The sequence below is a fragment of the Pseudophryne corroboree genome, chromosome 5 (genome assembly GCF_028390025.1).
Source record: "Pseudophryne corroboree isolate aPseCor3 chromosome 5, aPseCor3.hap2, whole genome shotgun sequence".
NCBI lineage: Eukaryota > Metazoa > Chordata > Amphibia > Anura > Myobatrachidae > Pseudophryne > Pseudophryne corroboree.
In genome coordinates, this window is record NC_086448.1 from 95,191,910 (window position 1) to 95,204,340 (window position 12,431).

The window sequence follows — 12,431 nt, forward strand, 5'->3', positions numbered from 1 at the left end:
TCCACAGATTTAAGTGGGTCAAACCAATGTGACTTTTGGAACCCAAAAACCACCTGGAGATCCCAAAAGTGCCACTGAAGGCACAAAAGGAGGCTGTATATGCAGTACCCCTTTAACAAATGTCTGAACTTCAGGGACTGAAGCTAGTTCTTTTTTGGAAGAAAATTGACAGAGCCGAAATTTGAACCTTAATGGACCCCAATTTCAGGCCCATAGATACTCCTGTTTTCAGGAAATGTAGGAATCGACCCAGTTGAATTTCCTCCGTCGAGCCTTACTGGCCTCGCACCACGCAACATATTTTCGCCAAATGCGGTGATAATGTTTTGCGGTTACATCCTTCCTGGATTTGATCAGGATAGGGATGACTTCATCCGGAATGCCTTTTTCCTTCAGGATCCGGCGTTCAACCGCCATGCCGTCAACGCAGCCACGGTAAGTCTTGGAACAGACAAGGTCCTTGCTGGAGCAGGTCCCTTCTTAGAGGTAGAGGCCACGGATCCTCCGTGAACATCTCTTGAAGTTCCGGTTACCAAGTCCTTCTTGGCCAATCCGGAGCCACTAATATAGTGCTTACTCCTCTCCATCTTATCAATCTCAGTACCTTTGGTATGAGAGGCAGAGGAGGGAACCCATACACTGATTGGTACACCCACGGTGTTACCAGAGCATCTACAGCTATTGCCTGAGGGTCCCTTGACCTGGCGCAATACCTGTCGAGTTTTTCCCAATGATTTATAATCATGTGGAAGACTTCTGGGTGAAGTCCTTACTCTCCCGGGTGGAGGTCGTGCCGAGGAAAACTGCTTCCCAGTTGTCCACTCCCGGAATGAAAACTGCTGACAGTGCTATCACATGGTTTTTCGCCCCGCGAAGAATCCTTGCAGCTTCTGCCATTGCCCTCCTGCTTCTTGTGGCACCCTGTCTGTTTACGTGGGTGACTGCCGTAATGTTGTCCGACTGGATCACACCGGCTGACCTTGAAGCAGAGGTCTTGCTAAGCTTAGAGCATTGTAAATGGCCCTTAGCTTCAGGATATTTATGTGAAGTGATGTCTCCAGGCTTGACCATAAGCCCTGGATATTCCTTCCCTGTGTGACTGCTCCCCAGCCTCGCAGGCTGGCATCCGTGGTCACCAGGACCCCGAATCTGCGGCCCTCTAGAAGATGAGCACTCTGCAACCACCACAGGAGGGATACCCTTGTCCCTGGTGACAGGGTTATCCGCTGATGCATCTGAAGATGCGACCCGGACCATTTGTCCAGTAGGTTCCACTGGAAAGTCTTGCGTGGAATCTGCCGAATGGGATTGCTTCGTAGGAAGCCACCATTTTTACCCAGAACCCTTGTGCATTGATGCACTGAGACTTGGTTCGGTTTTAGGAGGTTCCTGACTAGCTCGGATAACTCCCTGGCTTTCTCCTCCGGGAGAAACACCTTCTTTCTGGACTGTGTCCAGGATCATCCCTAGGAACAGAAGACAAGTCGTCGGAACCAGCTGCGATTTTGGAATATTGAGAATCCAATCGTGCTGCCGCAACACTACCTGAGATAGTGCTACACCGATCTCCAACTGTTCCCTGGATCTTACCCTTATCAGGGAATCGTCCAAGTAAAGGATAACTAAAATTCCCTTCCTTCGAAGGAATATCATCATTTCGGTCATTACTTCAGTAAAGACCCGGGGTGCCGTGGACCATCCCTACAGCAGCGTCTGAACTGATAGTGACAGTTCTGTACCATAACCTGAGATACCCTTGGTGAGAAGGGTAAATTTTGACATGAAGGTAAGCATCCTTGATGTCCCGAGACATCATGTAGTCCCCTTCTTCCAGGTTTGCAATCACTGCTCTGAGTGACTCAATTTTGAATTTGAACCTCTGTATGTAAGTGTTCAAAGATTTTAGATTTTAGATTTTAAAATCGGTCTCACCGAGCCGTCTGGCTTCGGTACCACAATAGTGTGGAATAATACCCCGATCCCTGTTGCAGGAGGGGTACCTTAATTATCACCTGCTGGGAATACAGCTTGTGAATGGCTTCCAAAACTGCCTCCCTGTCAGCGGGAGACGTCGGTAAAACAGACTTTTGGAACCGGCGAGGGGAATACGTCTCGAATTCCAATTTGTACCCCTGAAATATTACCTGAAGGATCCAGGGGTCTACTTGCGAGTGAGCCCACTGCGCACTGAAATTCATTGAGAACGGGCCCCCACCGTGCCTTAACTTGTAAAGCCCTAGCGTCATACTGAGGGCTTGGCAGAGTCGGAAAAGGGTTTCTGTTCCTGGGAACTGGCTGATCTCTGCAGCCATTTTCCTCTCCCTCTGTCACGAGCAGAAAAAAGGAACCCTTTTGTCCGCTTGCCAACCAGGACTGCGCCTGATAATACGGCGTCTTATTTTGAGAGGCGACCTGGGGTACATTCCCTTTTTTAAGGCAATACTTCCAAATGCTGTTTGGAATCCGCATCACCTGACCACTTTACTGGTATAATTGGACAACGCACTTATACTGGATGCCAGTCGGCAAATATTCCGCTGTGCATCATGCATATATAGAAATGCATCTTTTAATTGCTCTATAGGCAATAATATACTGTCCTTATCTAGGATATCATATTTCCAGTCAGGGAATCCGACCACGCCAACCCAGCACTGCACATCCAGGCTGAGGCGATTGCTGGTCGCAGTATAACACCAGTATGTGTGTAAATACATTTTAGGATACCCTCCTGCTTTCTATCAGCAGGATCCTTAAGGGCGGCCATCTCAAGAGAAGGTAGAGCCCTTGTTCTTACAAGCGTGTGAGCGCCTTATCCCCCCTAGGGGGTGTTTCCCAACGCACCCTAACCTCTGGCGGGAAAAGGTATACTGCCAATAACTTTTTAGAAATTATCAATTGTTATCGGGGGGAAACCCACGCATCATCACACACCTTATTTTATTTCTCAGATTCAGGAAAACTACAGGAAGTTTTTCCTCACCAAACATAATACCCCTTTTTTGGTGGTATTCATATTATCAGAAAAGTGTAAACTTTTTCCATTGCCTCAATCATGCAATGTGTGGCCCTATTAGAAATCACGGTTGTCTCTTCACCGTCGACACAGGAGTCAGTATCCGTGTCGGCGTCTGTATCTGAGGTAACGGGCGCTTTAGAGCCCCTGTATGAGACGTCTGGACATGCACAAGCTGAGTAGCCGGCTGTCTCATGTCAACCACTGTCTTTTATACAAAGCTGACACTGTCACGCAATTTCAACAGTACATCCACTCAGGTGTCGACCCCTAGGGGGTGACAACACTATTACAGACACTCTACTCCGTCTCCTCCTCATTTTTCTCCTCATACATGTCGACACAAACGTACCGACACACAGCACACACACAGGGAATGCTCTGATAGAGGACAGGACCCCACTAGGCCTTTGGGGAGACAGAGGGAGAGTTTGCCAGCACACACCAAAACGCTATAATTATACAGGGACAACCTTATATAAGTGTTTTCCCTTATAGCATCTTAATATGTAATAATATCGCCAAATAAGTGCCCCCCCTCTCTGTTTTAACCCTGTTTCTGTAGTGCAGTGCAGGGGAGAGCCTGGGAGCCTTCCCACCAGCAGTTCTGTGAGGGAAAATGGCGCTGTGTGCTGAGGAGAATAGGCCCCGCCCCCTTTTCGGCGGGCTTCTTCTCCCGTTTTTCTGATAACCTGGCAGGGGTTAAATACATCCATATAGCCCCAGAGGCTATATGTGATGTATTTTTTAGCCAGCATAGGTATTTTCATTGCTGCCCAGGGCGCCCCCCCCCAGCGCCCTGCACCCTTAGTGACCGTTGGTGTGAAGTGTGCTGAGAGCAATGGCGCACAGCTGCAGTGCTGTGCGCTACCTCATGAAGACTGAGAAGTCTTCAGCCGCCGATTTCTGGACCTCTTCACTGTTCAGCATCTGCAAGGGGGTCGGCGGCGCGGCTCCGGTGACCCATCCAGGCTGTACCTGTGATCGTCCCTCTGGAGCTAGTGTCCAGTAGCCTAAGAAGCCAATCCATCCTGCACGCAGGTGAGTTCACTTCTTCTCCCCTAAGTCCCTCGTTGCAGTGAGCCTGTTGCCAGCAGGTCTCACTGAAAATAATAAACCTAAACTAAAACTTTCACAAAGAGCTCAGGAGAGCCCCTAGTGTGCACCCTTCTCGTCGGGCACAGAAATCTAACTGAGGCTTGGAGGAGGGTCATAGGGGGAGGAGCCAGTGCACACCAGGTGATCCTAAAGCTTTCTTTAGATGTGCCCTGTCTCCTGCGGAGCCGCTGTTCCCCATGGTCCTTACGGAGTTCCCAGCATCCACTAGGACGTCGGAGAAATTATATTATATTATATTATATTATATATATATATATATATATATATATAATCTTCGCCAGCAGAGGGAGCTAGAAACCCCATCTTACTGTCCTACAGTCTGCGAGGGGGAGGGACTACTGCTTTTACCTCAGATCTGGCGCCTAAAAGCTAAACTTAAAATGGCCGCCACTTCATATTATTGCGCAGCTCCTAAATGTTATCTTCTACCAACACACGCCGCACCGGGAGCTAAGTCTATTCCTCCGTGCAGCTTGTGTTTATCTCCTCTCCTTTAGCCGCGCTGTCCGGCGGTGCCCGATGTAGTCATGGAGACCTGCACTCTCCCCGCTGCTCGGCGCCGCCGCGGTGCACATATCAGCTCCACTGAAGTGATCGGAGGCTGACAGGAAAGTACCTTACACCCTCCCCGCTGTGCGGCGCCGCCGCGCGTATACGCGGCTCCACTGAAGTGACCGGAGGCTATCTGACAGGAAAGTACCTTACACTCTCCCCGCTGTGCGGCGCCGCCGCGCGTATACGCGGCTCCACTGAAAAGACCGGAGGCTATGTCACAGGGAGGAATTTTTACAACTAAACCCTCCCCACTGCTCGGCGCCGCTGCGGTGTGTTTATACGCTGCTCTTACAAGCATCTCACAGGGAGGAATTTTGCTCTGCGCAGCTCTCTATTCTGCTTAGACTGGGACCTTTAGTACAACCAGTACTCACACGATCAGGTCCCACCAAGGATCTCCTGCGGGGAGATGCTGATCCCTTCAAAAGGGATCTTTGTCTCCCAATCACTCTCCAGTCTTTTGTCCCCCTTTTATTAGGTTGACTCAGACTTTTTTTGTAAAAGATTCAGGAGCTCTGCTCCTGCGTGATGACACCTATAGCACAATTTTCGAAACTGAGGCATGAGGGGCGTGAAGGGGGAGGAGCCGGCTGTGCAGTCAATGCAAATTTTTAAGATTGTGCCACACCTCCGGTTCACAGACTTCACACCCCTAATGTCTAAGATTGAACTCCAGTGTCCCCTAGTGGATGAAAGAGAAATAATTACCCTCGTCCCCTTTCGGCATTCTCATTGTCGGGATGCCAGTGTCAGTAATGTGACCGCCAGCATACCTACCGCCAGTAAAATGTATCACACCCGTTTAATCCGGCTCTAATCCGACCCCCACCCCCTATTCAATTGCGGGCCATTCCGACAGTTTTTTGGTCTATTTTCGACAATGCCGATTCAAAATTTTTTAAAGTTGAATTGACATTGTTGGAAACGGGCCAAAAAACCGTTGGAGTCTCCACAAATTCGACAAAACACATGGATCCGCGGCTAATCTGCTGATCCACTTGTTTTCCGACAAGTCGGATATTTTAAAAAGTCGGAAAAACGTCACTAAAATTGAATAGGTCGAGTCCAAATTAGATCTAAAAAAAAGGTGATTTTTGTTACTTACCGTAAAATCTCTTTCTCTGATTCCATCTGGGGGACGCTGCGCCATTACTTGTGGGTTAGAGGTGTGTGGTTGTGGAGTTTGGCGCAGAACTATTAAAACCTGACTCCTCCCCCCTCTAACCCCTCCCATCTCCTTCCTGCCTAGCCAGTACCTCAGTTAACGTTTAGCCAAGCCAAAGGAGATAGATCAAAGAAAATTAACTGGTTAAACCAGACAAACATCTGGGAGGGATCGCAGCGTCCCCCAGATGGAATCAGAGAAAGAGATTTTACGGTAAGTAACAAAAATCACCTTTTCTCTTTCATCCATCTGGGGGACGCTGCGCCATTACTTGTGGGACTTCCCAAAGCAAGCTAATAAGAGGAGGGAGACGGGGACGGCATAGCCGTCCGCAAAAAGTGACGCCCAACAAAGGCAGTCTACAAACCGAAAGTCTGAACACTGTAAAACTGTTTAAAACGTATGCACAGACGAGCAGGTCGCCGCCCGACATAGCTGCTCTATAGATGTAACCCCGCGAACAGCCCAAGAAAACTCCAACAGCTCGAGGCGAAGGAGCTCGGATCGATTTAGGAATTGAAACATCAGAAGACTGTTTGCTGGCCGAAGTTACCCAACGAGCCATAGTGTACTTGGAAGTTGTCCAATCTCGTTTGGACGCATCAATCAAAACCCAACAAAGCATCCGTTTGATGGATAGAATCCGCACGAGATAAAGAAATCCGTAAGGCCCAAAGGACATCTACAAGTCAACTGGGAATCCTCCCTGGAAGGAAAAGGAGTAAACGCTAGAGGGACGATGAAGAAGTAAACGCTGGAGGGACGATGTCCTGATTTGATGAAGCGCTGACACAACCTTCGGAAGGAAGGTTTTGTTCGCAGAACCACCCGATTTTCCTGAACCACCAACAAGGGTGGTCTGTAAAAACCATAGCTTCCAATACAGATACTCATCTTGCGGAGGCAATTTTTAATAGAGAGACAACAGCGGAACGTTCGCCAAAGGCTCAATGTAGATCCGTAAGGACTAAGTTAAAGTCCCAGGAAATAACCGGAGGAACAAAAAGTGGTTAAATCCGCAGAAATCCCTGATGGAACGTGAGAACGTCTGGAATGATAGCCAGTCTCTTTTGAAAAAGAACCGACAAGGCAGAAGCCTGACCCATCTGTGAAGAAAGTCTCAGACCCTTATTGAGACCCTCCTAAAAGAAGAATACCAGCCAAGGAACTCTAAACAAATCCGGTAGTAAACCACGCTTTTTACACCAAGCAATGTAAATATGCCACAGTCTGTGGTAATTCCAGAAGCCACCGGCATGAATCATAATTTACACAACAGGACGGGAATAAAACTTTTTTTTTTTTTTTAAGAAAACCAGCCGATCCAACCTGGGTGGTGAGATGTTCCTTGAATCATAAGATGTGGATGCAGAGGGAGTCGGAATGGTTCCCTGATGACCACAGTGCGCAGAAGAGCGTACCACTGTCAGTTTGGCCAATCTGGGGCCACCAGAATGATTTGAAGACCGTCTCTCTGAATGCGTTGAAGCAGACTTGGGATCAGTGGAAGTGGTGGCACATATCTCAGTTGAAAGTGCCACAGCGCCATGATTGCGCCGATTAAAATTGCTTGAGGGTCCTGAGTACACGACCCGTAGAGATGAAATTTATTGTTGAGACGAGACGCCATCAGATCTACATCGGGCATCCCCGACCGGGCTACTAGAGTCAGAAACCCCACCCGGTGAAGTTCCCACTCTCCCGGATGCACCGTGTGACGGCTTAAGAAATCCACATTTCAGGTCTCGAGTTCTGGCATGTGAATCGCGGGTCTGGCCGGAACCCAATGTTCCGACCATATGAGAATCTGATCGTGTCAAGGCAGATCAGCTTCGAGTGTCTCCTTGCTTGTTTATGTAAGTAACTGCCGTGGTGGTGTCGGACTGAATCCGCACTGGATGACCCTGTACTCTGGTTTGAATCCGCCGTAGTGTCTACCGGATTGTCCTTAACTCCAAGATGTTGATCTGCAATTTCTACTCTTTAACTGACCCAGAACCCCTGAAAGTGAAGAGTCTGAAAAGCCGTACTCCAACCTATGAGGTTGACATCAGTAGTGACCATCACCCAAGGCCAAATTGTGAACTGAACTTTGGTTAAATTGGAGCTGTAAAGCCACCAGCGAAGCAACTGACAAGTCTGTACCGACAAGCGGAACAGCTGTAAGTGGAGATGAGTTCCTGTACGAGTCCAACGGATGCTAATCTGCGCCTGAAGGAGTCGAGCATGAACCTGGTATATGGAACTGCCTCGAAGGTTGCCACCATCTCGTCTAACACCTGCATGTATCGGAGAACCGAAACCACCTGTAAATGCCGCAGTGTTCAAATTTGGGACTGTATGTCCTGACTGAGGAAGAAATACTTTCTGGTTTTTGGTATCGAATAAGAGTCCCAGAAAATTATTTTCTGAGAAGGAAGCCAAGACGACTTTTGGACAATTTATTATTGATCCGAATGGCTGTAGAGTCTCTATTGTGAAACGCAAGTCCTGTTGAAGAATCAACTCTGATGGTATCCTGAGCAACAGATCATCCAAATACAGAGTAATGTTGACTTCCTGACACTGCCACCGCATGGTCCATGATCTTTGTGAACACCGGAGAAGCCGTGGATAAGCCAAAGGGAAGAGTATCAATAGGAACAAGCAGATAGGCGTCTTATGTCTAATGAAGCCAAATATCCCCCTGGTTCCATGGCGATGATAATCGAGTGGAGCTTTTGTTGAAACGAACAGTCTAGTTTGTCCACGAGTACAATCCCCGACCTCTCTGCGGAGTGGGAACTAGAACAATTTTACTTCATTTCGTAGAAAAGTGGCTGTTGCATGATGAAACGTTCGACCTCTGGAGGGACCGTTTGGAAGAGGAGTGAAGAACACACGATATGGGACTGGTTCCTCGAGATCTAACGTGTATCCTTTGGATATGACCTCCGTCACCCACCTATCTGGTTTCGACAGGAGTCACCCTTCGTTGAACTGTAGTAACCGAGTCCCAACCGTCACTGCTCCCTCCGGCGTCATGCAGTAGGTCTGTCGGAAGGTTTACTTCCACCTCTGAAACTCTTTTCGTGGATATGTGGAGACAGCACGAAAGGAATGGAACTACCGCTGTCCTGTACATGAAAGGAACGATCCCTTGTAGTATTCGGTTTCGGAGGAACCGCCAGAAGAAAGGGGCTCCTGCCCTTCTGTAGTAGCTGAAATAATCTTCTTAGATTCCGACCCAAAGAGAACTCACCTTCAAAGGGTACCGCCGCCAAGGTCTGTTTGGAGTCACAATCGGCATTCCAAACCCGAAGCTAAAGAGACCGTCTTGCTGACACTGTCAAGGCAGAAATACGGGAGCGCCGCGTAGTAGAATCAATCAAGGCCTCACCCACATAAGTAAGAACCTCCGAAATTTGTTCTGCTAATTGAATGTCTTCTGAAGGATCGTCAGACTGCATTCCAGATATGACCTGTGTTAGTCAGTCATCCGCGGCCCTGAGGATCCAAGCGCCAGCTAGAATCGTGACGAAGAAGACAGATTTAGGCATTGCTGCTATCGTCCTATCTGTAGGATCTTTCAATGTCACAGACTGTACCGAAGGAATAGCCGTAGCTCCTGCTAAATGGGAAATGGAAGCGTCTCCCTTTGGGGCTGTTTTCTGTAAAAGAATATAGAAATTTTAACTTCTGAGGGACTTGGGAACGAGAAACCGGCTTAAGTTAGGGCTCCTTTAAATATCCCTGTTAGTAATAGTCTGACGGATGGTGTCTATCAGCACTCTAACACCTGAGTTATTAGAGCAATCACTTTCCCAGACCGAAACTTCGTCCCACTCTGGGTCTACGTCCCCATTTTCCCATGGAAATGACTCCAACTCCTCCCCCATAAAGTTATAGCAGGCAACGGTTGTGGCCGTGTTGTATCAGAAAAACTGCCGGCAGAGTTTATAAACTTGTTTCGGGATTGAGTTAAATTAGTAATACATGTGCCCATATTTCTTGAGCCCACAGAGACAGGTCCACAGAACTTCCCTGTTGGACCACCCCAGATGCACCAGAACATGTCCGTTCACATTGTACGCAGGCAATTTAAACCCCCGAGGGTGTCTGCCCGCTTGTAGATCTGTCTTTTAAACAATGCACTACCAAAGAACTATAAACACAGTAGAGTAGTGGACAGTATTGTGAAGCATACTGTGTAATTTATATTGAAACAAATACTGTTAACTTTAATAAAAATCCTCAAGCTGGCACTAGGATTGAACCCAGGTCCCTCTATACCACAGATCTCTGTATAGAATAACACAATGCCCCCAAAATATACTTGCTGTTAGGTGATCCCCCCTGAATAAACAGGGTGAGTAGTACTGAAAACTTTTTCCAAGTTGTGTGCTGTGTGCTGCACCGCGTCCCCCGTACTGCCTCTGGAGAAAATGGCGCCCGGCTCTGTAGACGCTGGACCAGAGTGTGTGAGGTAGTGCAGGGCGGGAATCCTTTCTTTGAAGCAAGTAAGCGCCGGGTAGCTTCAGCATAGGCGCGCTATAACCGGAAGTCTGCAGATTCTGTGGTCGGGTAGCGGCTCCCGCGCACCGCTACATACAGCGTGTCTCTTCGGGAAGCGGCTCCCGGGTGCCGTTACCTACAGCATCTGTTGTTCTAGCAGTGGCTCCCGCACGCCGCTATGTACAGCGACTCGATCCGTATTGGCTCCCGCGCGCCGCTACTTACAGCGGCTCTGTTCGGCAGCATCTAGCAAACCCTCAGGGAGTGACTCACCACTCTCCCGGGCTACTCAGAGGTGACCCCCCCTGTAGCAGAAATAAATAAATAAATGCCTGTGTGGGAGGTTGGGGGGGGGGGGTGGAGGGAGAACACGCAAGATAATAAAAATAAAATCAAATAGATAGATAGATAGATAGATAGATAGATAGATATATCTATCTATCTATATGAAAAATATAGAAAGATATAGGAAAGATATAGGAAAGGATAGACCAATACTGTCAGAGACAGATTGTGTCTATCCTGTACCTTCTCACTGCCGACTTCTTAGAAATAGGAATCCAGCCCCAGTGACCGAAGTATGGTGACCTTCAGCGGCAGATTATAGAGTGGGACTTCTATCTAACCCCACTCTAGTAGTACCTGTCACCTGTATACAGGGACTAGGCACTCAAATCATAAAATAAGAAAAAAACCTAACTAAAATCTTCAGAGAAAAAAATCTGTGTCTGTACTCCACAGGCACAAAACAAAAACTGAGGTACTGGCTAGGCAGGAAGGAGATGGGAGGGGTTAGAGGGGGGAGGAGTCAGGTTTTAATAGTTCTGTGCCAAACTCCAAAACCACACACCTCTAACCCACAAGTAATGGCGCAGCGACCCCAGATGGATGAAAGAGAAAAATCTGACACTAATTGAATAGACCTCTAACACTGTCTTCAACACAGGATGTTGCAATATATCAAGGCCACATTTAATGCCTGCTGCCACTCTTGTGATGAACTGGGTATCTGGAATTCTTGCCTGAGTGGGTTGTAGAGCATATTCACCCATCAAGTCCCAATACAGTCCATTTTCTAGCAAATGTAACTCACTTTTCCAGCCACTTCCAGTTCCTGCTTGTCTTTCTTTGCATGCCCGGCAAAGGTCTTCATTTGTAGCAGAATAGAGAAAGCGATGACTGGCACAATAACCAAGAGGAGCAGGGTTAATTGCCATCCATAAATAAAAGATATTATAATTGCAGTGCCCATGTTTGCAATGCTCTTAGTAAGCGAGGCCAGCCTGGACCCAGTGGCCTGTAAGAGAGAAGCAGGTAAAAATTAGTTTGAACCGCATTCCGTATTTAGTAAATAATCCATTATGTGTTGTAAATGCTATCCATACTGCCACATTACATTTGAATTTACCATTAAGCACAGACAGCAGCAGTCTGTGGTTCTGACCCCTAAAATTCTACAGCCATACTAGTGAAACGTGTGAGGAAGATAGATGTATTTAGCTTAAGCATGTCAGCCATTTTGTCTACTAGCAGCCATGATGTAGTGAAGTAGAAGTATGCTTTGCTGAGTTAATCATAATAATGCTGACATTTCATAGTTAGTACATTCTGTGCGAAGCAAGGTCGTAGCTATAAGTCTTGAAAACATGTTATTAGACAGTCTCTGTGTTTAGACTTCTCCTGAAGGACACGTAGGAGGATGTCAGCCTGAGAGGAGTTATGAGAAGAGATGCATTATTGTTTTTGAAATGTGACATGCATCAAGTAGGCTTATCTCCAACACGTGCTATGCTGTTACTGCTGAGTCCCTGGCTGTATCAAGCAAAGGGGGAAATGAGATGCATAGTTATTAACCACGGAAGAACAGACTGTTTACTACCAGTCCCTCATTTCATACAACTAATACAGTCATTATTTACTAAGCATTAACTATATAAGAGGGAGCATTAGGTGAAACAGATAGGACACTCTGTAATGTTAGTGATAAACCCCCAATCAATGAATGCTGGTTAGCTCAAAACAGCTCATTGCTTCCCTCCAATAAGTACAGATGTGTCCTCATACACCCAGCCTCTTTATGCC

General features: G+C 47.5%; 1 protein-coding gene across 1 annotated transcript in view; it reads right to left on the bottom strand.

The window, feature by feature from the left end:
* The window catches only part of LOC134929558 (ATP-dependent translocase ABCB1-like), a 279,814-nt gene that overhangs the window by 199,266 nt on the left and 68,117 nt on the right, over positions 1-12,431 (bottom strand). Inside the window, exon 12 of the mRNA XM_063925152.1 lies at positions 11,443-11,646. Coding sequence (XP_063781222.1) covers positions 11,443-11,646 — 204 coding nt within the window. The remainder of the gene's footprint in view (positions 1-11,442; positions 11,647-12,431) is intronic.